General features: G+C 59.3%; 1 protein-coding gene across 1 annotated transcript; it reads right to left on the bottom strand.

Moving 5' to 3' along the window:
* Window positions 1-6219: 6219 nt before the first annotated feature.
* On the bottom strand, window positions 6220-14046 carry LOC111158906 (NEDD4 binding protein 3). The gene is given in 6 exon segments (XM_022521230.1): window positions 6220-7016; window positions 7120-7374; window positions 7689-8081; window positions 8083-8217; window positions 8478-8828; window positions 14021-14046. Coding segments are annotated over 5 exon segments (1641 nt in total). The 5' UTR covers window positions 8799-8828; window positions 14021-14046; the 3' UTR covers window positions 6220-6479.
* Window positions 14047-17745: the final 3699 nt, after the last annotated feature.

Genomic DNA, 17745 nt, shown 5'->3' with positions numbered 1-17745 from the left:
CTCTAGGCTTCCTCCCCGCCACCCCCCCCCCAAACGCCCTTGCTCAATCTTGTTTTCTGTATAGCGTTTGCACAATCCAGTTGTGTTTTCTTTATAGCATTAGGCTCGAAATCCTGTGTTTATTCGTTTATTCTGTCTTCCTGCCCCTAATGCGCACACACATCGCTTTTAGGATAAAAGCATCACTGCTGTATCCCCGACACCACGTGCTTGGGACAGAGTAAATCCTTAAAAATACTCCGAGGTAGCCAATATGCTTTATTTCAAGAACGAGGAAACAGCGGCTCCAAAACCTTACTACACACACCGGGAGGAGGGCGGTCCGCGGCCCCGGGGAGCCCACGGGGGCGTCGTCGGAGCATCCCGGAGACGCCTGTCTGTGCACCTCGAGCCTGGGTGGTCCTGGCCAACGCCGGGGCCGCGGGGGCGGAGAGTTGAGTGAACCCTGCCTGGGGGCCACCGGCTAGGCTGAAACCGCCTCCAAGCCCGCAGGACCTCACAGACCTGCCCGAACGCCCTAGGCTTCTTCACTTCCTGTGGGGAAGCCCTGGCCTGCTTCACAGCCCAGGTGGGCGTGTGCAAAGTCTGGCTTCTCCAAGGACTTTGAATGTCCCGCCCGCGCGCATGCGCACGCGCACCACACACACACACACACACACACGCACACGCACACGCACACGCACACGCACACACACACGCACACACCCTTCGGGCCATTCCACCTCTAGCTGTCATTGTCGTCCACCCCGAAGGTGGCTTTCCTTGCAAGGCGGTTTTGTTACTTCTCAGCGTGCACCGTTTTCTTACGCAGATGATACCGCCAATCTGCTCGTTGGGACCGCGGCTTCTGTGGGGTGGGGCTGCTTTGAAGCAGAAGAACTTAGCTGGTCTCCACTAACTCAGTAATAGTCCGTTTCATCTTTTGCTAGTTTCCTAGGATTTGATTTTTTTTTAAATTTAACTCCTCAATACATGTCCATTTCATTTTGCAGGGGGTAGTGCAAGGTATGGCTTACTTCCAACCCCCCACCCCAACCGTTTCTGCCCAGTTGCTCCAGTACCTCTTATTAAATGATCCTACCTTTTCCTCTGGTTTGAAAGCCTTTTATCGTAACATTAAGATTTTCTGTAGAATGGAATCTGTTTCTGGCTCTTCATTCTTTCCATTGAGATGCCCTATTATCTTTACATGGATGTCATATTGTTTTACTTGCTACTTTGTAACATATTCTAATATGTGGAGGGATTATTCACAAAAAGGAAAAAAAAGGTTATTGAGAAAGCAGATCACTGGTTGCTGGGGAGGGGGCAACCCAGACATGGGAATTTGGGGATGTGATGGAGCTATTCTGTATCTTGATTTTAGTGTTGGTTATGCAGCTTTCTGTATTTGTCAAAGTTCTAAAAACTATACAAAGGGAGCATTTTCCTGTATGTAAATTATACCTTAATGCTGGTGGGGAGGTGTGGGGTGGGGAGGGACCAGGCACACAAAGAACACACCAGCTTAAAAAAAAAAAAAAGAAAAAGGGTTTGTGGCAGACAAGTTCTGGCGTGTTCTCCGGAAAATACAGCCTTCCTTGCTTCCCTGAGTGAGTTGTGGAAGGCCAGGCTAGGAAAAGATGGACCCTGCCCTAATAGCTAGTTGGGGTTAGGACAGCAGCAGCTGTTGGCTCTCTGTGGAGACTGGGAGCATTGGGCCTCAGCCCATGGAGCTCAAGTTGCCTGCTCAGTCCTCTTCCTTCCACCCTCCAGGTGGCACCCAACCAGTCTGCTCCTTTTCTCAAATGTTTCTGCCCCTCCTTGCAAGGCCTTGGTTCAGGCCAGGAGCAGGTACATCATTTGCAGGCTCTGGAGCAAAATGAAAATGTAAGGCTCCTTATTCAAACATCATTAAGTTCAAGATCCAGAAGCCGTGGGGTGCCTGGATGGCTTAGTCCCTTAAGCATCTGCCTTTGGCTCAGGTCATGATCTCTGGTCCTGGGATGGAGCCCCCATCAGGCTTCCCAATCAGCAAGGAGTCTGCTTCCCCTTCCCCACCCCTCACCCCCGTCCAATAAATAAAATCTCCTGAGTGTGGTCCTGAGTGGTCACACAAGTCACACACACATAAAACTAGTCCTGGTTCTGGCCCTCCCCTTTGGCTGCCTGAGGGACCCACTCACAGCCTCAAGTCCTCCTGTTCCTGTTTACCAGTCTGTCTAGGGGGGCTGCCTTGCCTCCCCTCAAACCCTTTTAGACAGGACGGACCCTCCCTCCAAAATTGCCCCACCCCTCCCTGTGTTCAATGCCAGGCTGATCCTGAATGCCCTCCTCACACGCTGCTCCTGAGGAAATCCCCACAATCTCCCTTTTTTAGAGAAGTTTATCCCTGTTAAAGAAAAAAAGCAAGCATGACATTTATCAAAGAGTAGTTAAGGATGACTTTATTCCAGAGGGGTTACTGTCATGGGAGGGGGAGGTTTGTAGTAGGGGAGAGAGAGTGGGCTCAACTCCAAATACAACAAAGAAATGCAGAATTTATGGCCAAGGAGCAGGGGTGGAGGGGGTGGTCAGTGGACAAAAAATTACTAAGAGGACACCTCTGGAAGGTGGGAGGCAGCCTGGTGAAACGCACCTCACAGGAGTCTTGCTGAAGGCAGGCCAGCCATCACCTGGGGCTTGGTGGAAGATGAAGAACCAGATTCCATTAGGAGGGGAGTCAGATACAGAGGATGGGGGATTCTGGCAGGAATAACTTAATGGGAATCTTGCTAGAACCGGACTATATAAGAGGGACACCTTCCAAGGTCAGGAGCAAAGAGAGGTTAGAAGTGCTTGACCAAAGTCTGGTCAATCTTTGTCACACACCCTGTCACACCCCCCCCAAGACACACCCCTCATCACCTGCAGTGAAGTGAGCCAGCTTTCTTCTGAACCCCACCTCTCATGACCTATTTCACTTTTGTTGCAAGAAATAGCACATTCTTCTTTTCTGAATCTGAGAGAACTAAGCCCCACCTACATGGGTGGTGAGTTCCTCAGTCTGAATTATCACTGTGGGGCATGAAGCCTCTTTGAAGAAGGGCTCCCTGATACCCATAGACCCCCCACCACCCCCACCCCAGTCTCAGAGAAATGTTTCTCCATGCTCTGCTGACTTGCCACCGTGGGGGCCCCCTCCCTTGTTGCCGCGTCTTTTTTTTCTTCATTCCCCCCCCCCCCCCCCTGCAGGGAAGGGTCATGGGGGTGGAGGCCTTGGCCACCGTGGCCTCCTCCTCTGAGTACCAGGCCTGGCCCTGAGGGAGACAGGTCGTACCCCACTGGGTAGAAAACGGTGACCAGCTCTGCAGCCTGAGTGCTTGGCAGTGTATGCAAATGAACGAACACTCAGAGCCGGACACTTCCCCACCCACGCCACTCCACCCCCAGCTCCAACCCATGCCAGTCAGGGAGGTCTGGTCGGTCTGGACTCCAAGCCACCACCCCCCCCGCCCCCATAGCCCAACAAGGCCACCCAGTGCCTTCTGGGCTGGAGCCAGCATAGGATTTGGGGATGAAAAACAGAAGACACAGCCCAGCCTGGCAATGCCTGCAGCCCCTTGAAGAGAGACCGACGATGTCAGCAAATAGACAGTTCTGTGAACAAGAAGGGGGGGGGCAGTGGCGGGGGAATGCCCAGGCAGGGCAGGGCATGAGTTCAGGGAAGGCTTTCCTGAGAGAGTAAGACCTGTGAGGAGGCTCAGCCTGGAAGACAAGGGCCCAGGGGGGCTGCAAAGGGCTGCTGGGGCCAGAAAGGGCCATTATCTGGAGGCCAGGCTGTCAGAAGCCTTGAGTGATAGACTAAGGGGCCTGGAAGGGGCCACTGGAAAATGTGACAGTGAGCTGAGAACAGGAGAGATCAGGGGTCCAGAGCCCAGTGCGGGGAGCTCGCCTCGGTTCTCGAGAATCCGCTGCCTGGGCCTCATCTGCTGGGGGGAGGGGGCCTCTGGGCAATTGGGGAGCTGGGGATTGGGGCCACCTCTCGAAGGAGGGAGGGGTAGCTCCAGAGCAGTAGCCACTGCTGCGACACCTGTGATCGGCCAGAGCCACCCAGCCGGCTTGGGAACCAGGGAACTGGTTTGCCAGGCAGGAATGAGCTAACAAGGGATCCGGTTCCCTCGGAGCCACCCCAGCTTCAGCTTTTGCGGGCACCCGCCCCCTGCATCTGGGTCTGGCCCTGGTTTCTGGCACAGCTGCCAAGTTTTGGTACCGCCCACCCATTCCCCGCCGGCTATACTGGCCAGCCCAGCTCTCTAATTGCTGGGTGGGGAGCTCTTCTGAAGAGATGGTATACCGGAAGGGGGACCCCAGCCATGGTGGGGCACCTGGGCCCCCAGCATGACCAGCTCCAGGCTGCAGGGAGGGAGTGACACAGGCTTTAGGTCAGCACCTAGCTCTGGGGGTGGGGGGGTGGGGCAGGGGTGCCTTCCGGAGGGTCACTGGCCCAGAAACCTCGGTTTGGAGGGATCTGTGAAACGGGTTTCAGGTCTGCCTAACTTGAGTGCTCCCAGTTTCCCTCCCCCACAGAGGACCCGGGCTCAGGGTGGTCCTCAATGGGTCTCAGCTAGGTGCAGGGGTCTGTCCTGGCCACAGGCTCTACCCCAGTCTGGGAGAGCCAAGAGGGGCTGAGGTTGGGGCTGGCGGGAAGAAATGGAGCATCACAACAGCCAGGAAGCAGCCCTCCTGGCCTCCCAACCCAGGAGCCCCAAACACACCCCCAGACACACCCACCACCCACAAGATAGCTCCACATGCACCTGCCACTTACAGGGCCATAAACACACCATCCCCACAGCAGACAACTCACACACCCCATGCTCCACCCTAAAAAAGTGAGGCACACCAGCATATACTCTACAGCCCTCTGTGGGTACCCCTGCACAGTGACTCCACCAGGATCCACCTGCTGGGGGCAGGAGGGGTGGCCAGGTCTGGCCTGGGAAGGGGGAATCATGGCTGAAAGGAGTAAACTGGGGTTTCTGCAGAGAACTTGTCTGAAGGTGCCGCTGCCCCATCAGGGCAGGGACTGGGAGGGGAGACGTCTGTGGGCCGGCTCCCCTGGAGCGGGATGCGCATCTTATTCAACCCTGAGACCCCACACACCGAAGGCCTAACCGACAGGATGTGCTCAATGCCCGGTTGCAGTTAGAGTGATGCACCTAAGGGTGCTGAACTTTACTGCAAGGAGTGGGGACCGGCCACCTGAGTGCCAGACTGGATCTGTGCTCCAGGCCACCCACCGGGGAAGAAGCAAAAGCCCAGAGGGGAAACCAGATAGCTGAGAGGCTGGGGGTGGGAGCCGGCTGGAGGGGTCTGAGGTCCTAGACCAAGGGTCAGGGAGCCTGGTGCAGGGCTGGAGGTGGAGGGTTCTTCCTCTCCGCACAGAGCTTTGCAGAATACAAATCAGATCACATCTCACCCCTGCTTAAAACCCTTGGCCTTCCATTGCCTACAGGAAATGGCCACATGCCCTGCTGTGGTGCAGGCCCTTTACCAAGTAACCCACCCACAAGTTTTCTCCGCCTGTTTCCTGCATGCCCCGGGGTGGGGTGGGGTGGGGGCTCCCATCCCTGCGGAGGGAGGGGTGTGCCACAGCCAGATGGAAAGATGGGAGGTGAGTTCTGGGAGGGCCAGGGCCCTCCTGGAGCCTTTGGGTGCTCCGAGGGAAGCTGTCTTAGGGCCAGCCCCAGACCCAACAGGGGGCTGGGTACCTAGGACCCAGACTTCCTACCAAGAGAATGTTTCGTGTTCTAGCAATGCCTTGGCTGACTTGCCCTTTTGTTTTTTCTGGGTTCTCTGGCATTGTTCCTTCTGCAAAATCCCACTGGTGCTGAAGAAAGGAATTTCAGCCCACACGGCAGCTAAAGAACCGTGTGGTGCAGGGGCAAGGATGCCCCCACTCCCCAACAGGCATACCCAGTGGCTGCACATACGGGCACTGGGCACCCCTTCCCACCGCCCATGACCATGGAAGGGAGGAGCTACAGCCCAGGAAAAGAACCTTGCCCACCCCCACCCCCACCCTCCACAATCCTCTGGACTCAGGCCAGGGACAAGCCCAATGTAGCAGCCGGGGGCCTCCTTGTAAAAAATGTGGTTTTATTCTGGGGGAGGCCAATGTTCCCATCCCAGCCTCCCTCCTTCACGCCTGCCCTTCTGCATCATGGGGCTCTTCATTCCCCAACCTCCTCCTCTGGGCCACATCTACTCCAGGAACAGGGCGGGGGCCCTGCCGAGGTGCTCCTCTGCTGGGAAGCCTTGCCCCCTGGCTCCTGCTGCAGGCCCCCTATCCGGCCTACAGCACCACTGGAGCCCTCCTCTCGGTGGGCCTCCCCACCCCTGGCCAGCCTCAGCAGCTTCTGCCTCCGGCCAGTGTAATGAAGGAGCCAGCCGTCTCAGGGCAGGCTTGTCCAAACCATTTTCTGGAGGTGCTTCTGCCGCCCGCTCATCCACTGGCCTCAGATCTTGGAGGACTCCAGCCGGGGACTCCAGGGCGCCGGCGGCTCCCGCAGCGCCCGCAGCTCCTGTTCCAACGCCTGGTTGCGGCGGTACATGTCCAGGTAGCCTCCCTGGATCTCCCGCTGGTAGCGTAGCACCCGCTCCTTCTCCTCTTGCCACGTCCGCCGCTCCCGCTCGAAGCACAGCGCCTGCTCCTGGGCGCGCAGCCGCTCCTGCACCAGCTGGGCCCGCAGCTGCTCGGCGCCCCCTCCGGCCCCTCCGCCCTCGCTGCCGCCCGCCTCGGCCAGCAGCCCCCGGCTTTTGCAGTCGTCTGTCTCACAGCTGCCCGGGGCCTCCTCCCGCGGGCCCTGCTCCCGCAAGCTCCGCACCGCCTCCCGCAGCTGGGCCAGCTCCGCGTCCTGCGCCTGCGCCTGCGCCCGGCTGCCCCGCAGCTGCGTCTTCAGGCTGAAGATCTCCGCCAGCTTCTGCGCCAGCTCGGCCTGCGCCTCCCGCAGCTGCTGCTTCAGGAGGCTGATCTCCGCGGTCTTCTGGCACACCTGGAGGGGCACAGCACCGGCAGGAGTGGGCTCAGTCGGGGAGGGGGTCGGGGGAGGGGGGAGAGAACGGGGACAGAGGGTTTCTGGATGCCTGCTCTCTCACCTCCCATCGGGCCTCCTCCTCGGGTCGGGCGCCAGGGTCGGCCTCCGGAAGGGCGCTGGGGGGCCGTGGCTCTGGGCCTAGGCCCTGCTGCGCCCGGAGCTCTTTGCGCAGCCGCCGCTGCTCCTGCTGGGCCATGAAGAGCTGGAGCTGGAGGTTGCGCTCACTGCGCTCTGCCTTCTGAGCTACCTCGTGTAGCCGCTCTACGTACAGGCGCTTCAGCTCCGCCAGCCACAGCCGCTGGCGCTCCTCCAGCACCTGCCAAGTGGAAGAGACACCTGCCACGTCCGCACCCACGGACACCCTGCTGGGGTTGGAGGGGAAGTGTCCCCAACACGTGGCATGCCCAGGGAGTCGCTCTTCCTCCCTTCCCCACAACTCCTCAACAGCAAGGGCCACCAGTGACATAACATCCCCATCATGTGGGGGGTGGGGGGATTGGATCCCCTCCATCTTCCTTACTCTCTGGGGGCCCAAGCCCCCTAGGTGAACTGCCTGGGACCCCTCCTGTCTTCCCTGCACTCCAGTGCCAAGGGGCAGAACAGGACCCCAGGCAAGGGGGGCACCCTCACCTGTGTGAAGGGGCTGGCGCCGTCCTCATCACCAAGGCCCCTCTTGAGATCCTCACAGGTGTCCGGCAGGACAGATACCACCTCCTCCCGGGTTGGGCAGGAGAACTCATAAGGCGGTGGCGGCTCAGGCAGGCAGCTCAGCATAGCCAGCGGCCCAGCCTCCTTGGGGACCCGTGAGGCCCGGTCCAGGGAGCCCCCCAAGTGGTTAATGTGGCCCAACGAGGAGCTGAAGGGGCCAGGGCCAGTGCCAGGACTGTGGCCAAAGCTGCCCCCGCTGGAGGAGTCAGACAGGCTGGGCTCAGGCTCGGGGCCGCCCTCGTCCAGGCTGAGGGCGTGTAGCAGCTGGGCACGGGCCTGGGCCTGGCTGGCCCGGGGCCCTGGGCTCAGGGGGGGGGTGGCAGGCCAGCGTGTGCAGGCTGCCATTGCTGCGCCACATCTTCTGGCCCTTGTGGGCCGCGAGGCTCTGCATGGACAGGAAGCCCTTCCCGGCGCCTGCCACGGGCTTGAACACCGATGGGCGGATGCGGCACTGCCAGGAAGAAAGGGCAGGTCTGAGGCCCTGGGAGGACCTCAGCTCTGCCGTCTGACAGAGCTGGTCCCACAGCAACCCCTGGGATCCTGAGAACCTGGGGTTCATGTCCCCAGGGCGTGGTGACCGGTGACCTGTGACCCGGCCTGTGGCAGGAGGTTCATGTCCCAGCCCCATCCGGGCACCTGGGTCTCCGAGGAGACCCCACACTCCCCATCCCCACCCTCCAACACTAGGGAGGGAAGAGGGCAGAGATGCACCTTGTCGAAGCGACCCCGCTCGGGCAGCGAAGTCTTGCTGAAGTCGCCGGCCCGAGGATGTTCTCGGTAGTAGAGAGTGGTGTAGTCAGTAGGCTCGTTCCGAGGGGCTCTCTTGGTGTTCTTGCCGTCCTTCTTGGGGAGGTGCAGGTAGCTGAAGAGCTCACGCTGGCCCAAGCCCTTCCGGAGAAGCCCATCAGGCTGGCGGGAGGTCCGGGACCCGGCGAGTGCTGCCCGTAGCTCTTCGGGGGAGAAGTCCTGCCGTTCCAACAGGCTGCCCACGCTGCCCATGGCAATGGCGGCAGGGCCTGGCGCTGTGGCCATGAAGTTTCAACAGGGCACATGCAGCGGCTTCTGGGGATCGGGAGACTCCATCAGGGGCAGGTGGGCACTTGCTACCCCACGTCCCTGGACCCCTAAGACCAGGGGTGTGTTCTCTGTGTCAGCTCCCTCCCTGGCCGGGGCCCAGGAGGAAGACAAGGGTCCCGGACAGAATCCAGGACAGGATTCCTAGGCTGGCCAAGGCAGAGGGGCAGAGCCCCCAAAGCCACCAGCCCGGTGCCCCAGCTCCAATCGGGGGCCAGTGTGATAGGGGATCATGGGTCATCAGGCCCAAAGCAGTGGGAGAAGGCCCCTCCCAGGACTGGGCCAGCTGAGGACTCGGGCTCTGTCTTTGCCTTTGCTTGCTCTCCTACCAGGCTTCTCACCCAGTTTGGAGGGAGGCCTATGACTCCCCGTTCCTTCTTTTTCTCTGAGGAGGGGGAAAACCCAGTGCAGCCCCTCTTCCAGCAGTGGGTCAGAGTTCCCCAAGGGAAGCACCTGGCACGGGTGGGGCTGGGGGCTGCAGTGGGAGGGATACAAACAGGAAGGGCCTAGGGGAGGAAGGATGGTGGGAACAATGGCCAGCTTCCGGAACAGGTGTTCACGTAGTCATAGGGGCAGTGGCGGGAGACAGAGGGAAGGGGCGGTGGGGGCCCTTGCCTAAGATGCCACCCCAAAACCAGACGGGGGGATCCCAAATCTTGACCCAGCGTGAGGCCAATCACGTGTGCCAATTAGCTTTCTTGAGCAGTCTTATCACTCCCGGAGGCTGGGAGGATGAGCTGAGATAACGGGACAAAGGTCCAGTTCAGGGCCTGGCCCATAGCCAGGGTCAACACAGGCTGACTGAAGACGAGCTCACGGGCTCAGACGTGAACTCCTCCCTGGCAGGGCAGCCGGCCCAGAGACTAGGTTAGGGACCAGCTCCCACCTGCACTGAGATCACACCCTGGAGGGCAGGGGCCTGGCCCTAGTCCCCCACCAGAGCCCCTGTCCAGCCCAGGGCCCCACATGCAGTAGATTCGTGGACAGGACCTGCTGAATGAGCGAACACCATGTCTTCTCTGCCTCCCGCCCCCCAAGCAGCTGCTCCCGATTCCCTACAGACACCCATCAAGCATGCAGCAGCTGTGCGCCCCTCACCCACCCCAATTTGCTTCTGGGACACCCACTCCCACCTCAAACAATGGCCGTTAGGAGGTTCCATCTTCCTCAACCGTTTCCAGGTTTTGTGTTCATGGAAGACAAAGCTCTCTGTGAGTGAGAGGGAGGGGGGCATGGCCCTGCTCCCTACCCCCACCCTGTGGTCAGCTAATAGCCTCTGGGGAGGTCACAGGGCACGCAGGGTCGGTGGACTCATCCAGTCAAGGAATCACAGGTGCTGGCCACCTCCAGCGACACAGCCCTGGGTAGGGTCTCAGTGAGTCCCAATGACAGAGCTGTCATCCCTCTTTTAAGGCAAGGGCACTGGGGCTCCCAAAGATGAAGTGACTCGGCCAAGGTCACAGAGCTGCTGGGAGTGAGACGTCTGTGATTTCAGTAGGATGGTTGTTGAATGTTTAATGGGGGCTGAGGACGGCACCCACAGCCCAAAGCGTTAGAGTTGGAGCGTCCCGCCTCCCAATCTGACACCTCCTTACCATGACAGGCATACCCAGTGACACCCACTGTGTCTGAGCACGCTTAGCTCTTGTCACTGTGTCTCAGGGTGGTGGACAGCCAAGAACGTGGCCTCCAGCCCTGTCCTCACACTGTCTGTCTACCAGCACCCGGCCACGATTGCTTCTCCTTCTGCCATGCCTCAGTTGCCCCATCTCGGAAGTGGGCGAGACTGCCCGCACTGTCTTCCATTTGGGTTTCCATTACAGAGATGACAGACGTGAAAGGGCTCAAATACGCCCACCTCTCCCCAAAACACACACCACCTCACCTTCCCCTGGGGAGATCCTGAGTTCCTGTCTCAGGGAGAGGTAACGGGCACCCTCTCTTCCCCACAAAGGGTCTCAGGTCCCAGGAGGGAGCCCCTGATCTGGAGGCAGCCACGGGCCACCAGAACACATTTACTTCCCTCCTCCATACCGCAGTCCAGTCAGTGAGCAGCACAATAGCTCCTATGTTAGAGGACAGAGAACGGATGGTCACATCCAACAGCACACAGTCACGGACAAGGTCACCCTCACGGCGCTGAGCACCCTCTGGGACACACACACACACACACACACACCACAAACAAACGCTCTAGTACTACACTAGCAAGAAGACCCAGTGGTTCTACCCAGTCCCCAGGCTAGATGCAGAGAGTGTGTTGGGGGGGGGGGGGGGGGGCTTCTCTCCCCTGTGACCTGAGCAATTAGAAACAGCTGTGGAGCTGGCCAAAGAGGGCACAAACAGGCCCTTCCTTTCGTCTCCCCCCCCCTTCCCTTGCCCTCCACCCTTCCTAGGTAACTTCTCAGGCTGTGGTATCAGCTCCCCCAGTGGGGCTGAGGCCCCTGGCTTCTAGGAGGCTCCACCCTGCCCGGGTCTCAGTCTGGGGACAGTCCCTTTTCCTAAAGGGGTCCATTCCACCTCCCCTCACCACACACATTCCTTCCTCCGTTGCTTGGCGGCCAGGGGACTGGCCTCACCCAGCCAGGGCAGCTGTGCCGGCTGGGCTGGAGAGGATCCGGTGGGGGAGGAGGGTGGGGAAGACAGCAAGTGCCTCACAACCCCACTACGAACATCAGAGCAAAAAGCAGGGCGTCCTCCGAGTGCCTCCAAGGGCTCTCCTGCCCAGAGCTCTACTGAGGCTCAGAGCTCTGCACAGAGCTGAAACCCCCCACCACCGCACTGACTAGGTTCGGGCTGGGCCTGGGCCATATTCTGTACAGGCCCCAGCTGGCCCTAACAGGAGCCCTGAGCATCTGTTCCCCAATCCCTGGGCCCGAGATTAGCCAGCAGCACCGAAAGCCCTGGACACAGGGGCATCTCTTTTGGATCAGCCCCTGATGGAGACAGGAACACGAGGATAGGGAGCCACCCTATCCATGGGACAGAGACAGGCCACGAAGGGAAGCACCTCCCGGTGTCCGCTAGTCAGCCTGTCACGGGGCTCACAACAGCCTCACAACACACACAGGTGGGGAACACTGACATCTTCCACTTCCAAAGAGGAAACGGAGGCCCAGGAAGTAAAAGCACCTGCCAGAGGTCATGTTCAGCCTCACTGGAGAAAGTACGCAAGCTCCTCAGGTTCAGAAACCCACCCTGATGGCTCAGTGGTTAAGCATCTGCCTTGATCTCAGGGTCCTGGGATCGAGCCCCATGTCAGGCTCCCTGCTCAGCGGGGAGTCTGATTCTCCCTCTCCCCCCAGCCACTCATTCTCTCTCTCTAATAAATAAATAAATCTTTTAAAAAAGAAAGTGACTAATAAAAAAAAAAAGAAGCAGCAGCAGCCTCTGCCCCCCACACCCCTGACCCCAGCGCATCTCTTCTAGACTGGCCCATCCAAGAGCATGTGGGCAGGATGCTCCCAGAGTCCGGCCTTGGCTGTGGTTAGCCCCTCTGGAGCCCAGGCCCCAGGGGAGGGTCCCACCACCTGCTGGGGGATCAGCTTTGCTGAAGGGAGTGTCTGCAGCTGCCCCTGAGGAATTGGACTGGAATGTCCCAGCTCCAAACAAGGGCAGTGCGTGAGGGGGGGCCCAGGGCTGGGGTGGGAGAGGCTGCTATACTCCAGTTCCACCAACACACCTGAAGAGGCAGAGCCCAGCATCTAACCCCATAGGAGTGAGTCCTAGTATCACCACAGAGTCACGCAGGGGCGTAGACCACTCCACAGTTTCTGAGTCCTTTTATTTCATCATCTGAGCTCCTCTCTACAACAGCCTAGTGGGGGGCAGGCGAGGAAACTGAGGCCCAGAAGCCTGCTGCCCAAGATCCCACAATGATGAACAATTCCAACTCCCTAGGCAAGGCTCTTCTCTACTGCTGGACCAGCCAGGGGCACAGGCAGCTGTGTATGTATGTCTGCTCAGCCCCCCACTCCCGCTTTTCCCAAGGGCATCCAGCAACCACCTAGGTCTGGACCCCACGAAGGTCTGGTCCTGCCTGCGCCTGGGTCAAAGTGAAATAGTGGAAGTACTGCTGCCTGAGGACTTTGAGCCCTTGAAGCTGCTAGTTCTAGAGGCGGTGGCGGGAGCAGGCCGGCCGCATTCATTCAGTCTCGCACATACACACCCACACTCAGCCAGCCGGCAGAGAAGCCCTGCCCAGGAGGGCCCTAGGAGGAGGCCGATCACTGGGCCCAGGATGGCCTCCAGCCTCGGCTCTCTTCTTGGTTGGGCAGAGAGGGCACGGGGGCCAAGGTCGCGGGTCAGCCAGGCTAAGCCCCAGGTGCAAATGAGGAGAGCCCCAATCTGGATTGGGGGGGGGGGGCTGAGGGCTGGGTGGGAGGCGACAAATCCCAGCTCAGTCCTCTTCCCAGACACAGCCAGGGACCCCATGTCGCCCTGGCCCCAGGCCGGCCCTCCCTCTGGCGAAAGGTTCTGGCCAAACTGGGATGGGGCTCCGGCCGCCAAGAACTGGTAGTGTCCCCACAGGTCGGGATCCCGGCAGCGGGGATCGGCAGCGAGCCGGCAGCTGCCGCCCTTACAGGACAGGAGACCGGAGCAGGAAGGGGGTATCCCGGAGAGGGCGGGAGAGTGGTCTCGTGGGGAAGGTGGAGGAACAGACGATGTTGGCATCCCCACGGAATTTCCCCCCCCGGGAAGACTGTGGTGGAGGCGTGGGCTCCCCAGAACTGCGGGAGGTCCGCGAGCTACCTGGAGGGCGGGAGGGGGCGTCTCTTGGGGCCCCTCCCTGGGGCCTGCTCGGAGCGGCCAAGCTGGGGGGCCGAAAGCCCGGGTCAGCCTCCCGCGCCAAGGGCGCCTGCCCCACCTCAGCCGCGGCGCAGGGGTCCCAGGCGCTGCTCCGCGGAGAGCACATTTGCAGGGGTTGCAGAGAGCCGGGTAACCTGCCGTCTGCCCTTCCAGAGGAGCGTCGCGGTCGGTCCCAGACCCCGCGTCTCGGTGCCTCAGGGTCTGGAAGCAGGAGGCACCTGGGCGCACCCCGCCCCCCCCCGCCCACTTCTCAGACCGGCACCTCGCTGGCCCAGGGCTGCGGCTTGGCCAAGGTCGCCGGGAAAGCGAGCTCTCAGAGACCGGCCCCAACCCCCCAGCCTAGTCCCCGAGCCCCCGCGCGTCGCACTCACCATGCTGGCGCCGCTCCGCGCCCCTCGCGCGCCGCAGTTCCCTCGCGCGGATTCGAACCCTCCTTCCAGGCGCCGGCTCCGGGCGAGGCTGCGAGGCGGGCGGGCGGCAGACTCCGGGGGGAAAACGCGGCCGGGCGGGCGGACGCCGGAGCCGGATTGGCGAGGGAGGGACGCGCTCCGCGGCGCTCGCTCTCCTGCCCCAGAGGCGGAGGGAAAACCCGGCCTGACTCACCCGCGCGCAGCCAGCCCAGAGCCCGGCCGGGCCCCCGGATGTGGGGGGCGGGGACGGGGGGCAACCCCCGCCCACCGCGAGCCAACCTGGGCCCCGCCCCGGCTCGCCGCGCGCCACGCGCTGGAGCCGCCCGAGCCCCCTGCCGGTTGCGCCCCGCGTGGATCCCCAGCTGGTCGGCAGCCCCCCGAGCGCCGCCGACGTCCCCGGAGGGCGCCCTGCCCGCCCCGCTCCTCCTCCTCCTGGCCTCGCCCGCCCCTCTCCGTTTCCAGAACTCGGCAGCTCCCGAAGAGGCGCGTTCCGTCCATCACCTCCCAGATCCTCGCCGCCTCCTCTTAGGTAAGCACTATTACCCGTTCCAAGGTGGAGCAAAACAGTGCTCTGAGAGATGGAGAGATATAACCGGAGCTCTGTGGCTCCTGAGCGACTGAATTCGGCGCTAAGCATGCTTATTTATTTATTTATTCGCCTCCAAAGCCTTCTAGGGGCAGCAAATTTGGATGCCTTCAGGGGCCAGACAACGTGAGTCAAGCAGGTGAAAGACGGTGCAGGAGAGATGGAGGCAGGCAGAGATGGACACCTGAAGGTATCCAGAGTCAAACAGTTAAAACGCGTGCCTTGCTCAAAAAGTTAAACCTAGTCATCCTAGGACTCAGCAAGTCCACTTCTAGGTATAGCTCCCCAAATTGGAAAGAGGGATTCGGACAAGGGTTTGTACGGGAATGTTCGCAGCCTGACCCTTCCCAGTTGCTCGAGGTGGGCGACACGATCCACATTGCCCAACCGCGGATGAATGGATAAACACACTGTGGTATATCAACGCGATGGAATAGTAGTCAGCCCTAAAAAGGAAGGAAGCTCTCATACCTGGTGCAATATGCATGGATCTCCAAAAAATGAGGCTTGCGTGAAATAAACCATACACAAAAAGCCCCCCTGTGGTAAGATTCCACTTAGATGTCAGTCAATGCATAGTGACACAAAGCAGATTAGTGCCAGAGGCTGTAGGGAGAGACAAATGAGGAGTGACTGCTTAATGGGCATGGAGTTTCCTTTTGGGATGAGGAAATGTTTTGAAACTAGAGACTTGGTGGTTGCACAACCTCATGAATGTACTAAATGCCTTTGAATTGGGCACTTGAAAATGGTTGATTTTATGGGATGGGAATTTTACCACAACGAAGAAGTTTTTTCCCTTGTGGATCAGTCTGGGTCCATGGGTCACCAGTTTGCAACACTTTACCTTTTGTGCCATCCTTCCTCATTTACTAATGATGGAAATACCAAACTTAAGGGGAAAGAAAACTCACTACTACTTTGGATGTATAGCTCCCAAGGGGTGCCCCAGTCTGGTGCGGTTACTGGCTGGGACGGATGAAGGTTCAGCCCAAGGACATGCTTCACCTTTAGGGGGACCCAAGGAAAGGCCTTCTTGGAGAGATGGCTTTTGTGGTGGTACTTGAAGGATGGGAAGCATTTCCATGGAGGAAGGGGCTCACCATGGTCAGGAGCCTCTGGCTGGAGGGGCAGGGCACTTTCTGAGGAATGCAAGCTTATTAATTAGAAATAGGTGCCATTGGGGGGTGGGGGGCGCCTGGGTGGCTCAGTTGGTTAAGCCTCTGATTTTTTATTTAGGCTCAGGTTCTCGGATGGAGCACCGAGTCAGCTCAGGGTCTCGGATGGAGCTCGGAGTCCGTCTCCACGCTCATCACAGTCTGCTTGTGTCCCTCTTCCTCTGCCCCTCCCCCTGCTCCTGCTCTCTCTCTTTCAAATGAATAAATAAATCTCAAAAACAAAACAAAACAAAACAAACCCAAAAAACAACAAAACCCAAAAGAACAACTAGGTGCCAGGAGCCTCTGAGGCTTTGAGAGAGGGAGGTGTGAGGACCAAGCTGGACTTTGGAGTGCTGTGTACTCGGGCCTTGTGTAGAGGTCAATGCAGGGAGACTGGACTATAGGGATCTCAGGGAACAGAAACGGAGCCATGTGTGGGGCACCTGGGTGGCTGAGTCAGTTAAGCGTCTGCCTTGGGCTCAGGTCATGATCCATGGGATCTAGCTGCGTGTCCAGGCTCCCTGCTCAGCTGGCAGTCTGCTTTCTCCTTCTCCCTTTGCTGCTCCCACTGCTTGTGCTCTCTCTCTCTCTCTCTGTCAAATACATTTCTTAAAAATTAAAAAAAGGAAACAGAGCCACAGAAGGCAGGGGCAGTGAGGAAAGGAAGAGTTAGAGAAGGTTCATGAGATAGTTTGATTGCAGAATTGTCTTGTTTTGGCAAGAAATTACATGGGGAAGATCAAGGGTAAGTTCTGGTGAAAACTCAGATTCAGCCCCTCCCCTTTTTGTTGTTACGAACTTGGCAACTTATCTGAGATCTCGTGACCGCGCCCCCCCCCCACAAGTCCAATATTCTTTCCCCGTACCAGGCTGCCAGAGGGAGGCGGAAGGGGAAGGGTGTTCAGTATTTTGGAACATCCCAGCAGGAGGGATGTTTAGCATGGGGAGGGGAGGGGAGAAGGGCAGGAGGGTCCTGGCTGAATGGAATCCTTAGAAAGTGGCTCCCCCAGCAGAGAAGGGCAACTGCAGAGCAGAGGCCTATGGCGCCTTAGAAGCTCAGTGGGGGGCTGGAGCCCCTTCCCAGAAGTGGGCTGGGTGCAGAGTGCAGGAGGCTGGACCCCCCGGGGGTGAGAGCCTCCTGGCTCTATCCTTCTAGCAGAGCTCTAGGTCAGAAAAACAAAACTGTCCACGCCCCCTCTAGCCTGGACAAGGCTGGCTGTCCCCCACCTCCTGCACGGGCTCTGGGCTCCAGGCTGCCAAGAACACCCCACACTGCCACCACCCCTCCCTGGAAGTTGGGAAGCTGGCCTGGCAGATGCTCCTTCCTGCTTGGCTTCTCTGAGCCCTTGGAGTCTGTCCTGATTCCCCCGGATGGGGAGTGCGGGGGCCCGAGGGGACCAGCTGCCCCAGGGAAAAGGCAGCTTGGGTCCCAGTCCAGAGAGGGCCTCCTTGTCCGCCTCCACATACCCTGTGCCCTCCACCCTCATGCCCTCCTGCACAGGTTTACGAGCACAAACCTTAGGGTGTAAGCCATAGAGTGTTCACTTTGAACCCTTGGGTCCCTTCCATCTGATCTCCTCTGATGGTAAAGCTCCCCCCAGAACACATATCAGAACACACAGCATTACTGGCAGAGCTGGGCCTGGGAGCTGGGTCTCTTTAGCCCGCCGTGTTCAGCTATAATGCCCAGATGCCAAAGGGTGAGGCCCAGAGGGCACTGGACCAGGGGAAGGGAAGCAAGCCCCCCGCTGCACCCACTTCCAGAATCGGCCAACCTTGGACCATTTACTTTCTCTCCCTGCACCTGGGTTTGCTCATCTCAGACAAGGGGCTCCTGGGAAATAACATCCGTGAGACACGCAACGCAGCTCTGGCAGGGGCCAGGCATCTGTACATGTTCGTTTGTTCTTCTCCCTTCCGATGGGAAAAGGGGGAAAGGT

The sequence above is a fragment of the Enhydra lutris genome, unplaced genomic scaffold, assembly GCF_002288905.1.
Source record: "Enhydra lutris kenyoni isolate GAN:26980312 unplaced genomic scaffold, ASM228890v2 scaffoldscaffold64, whole genome shotgun sequence".
In the NCBI taxonomy this organism is placed as follows: Eukaryota; Metazoa; Chordata; class Mammalia; order Carnivora; family Mustelidae; genus Enhydra; species Enhydra lutris.
The sequence above is the reverse complement of the archived record's forward strand: the minus strand, read 5'-3'. Positions and strand labels throughout refer to the sequence as shown.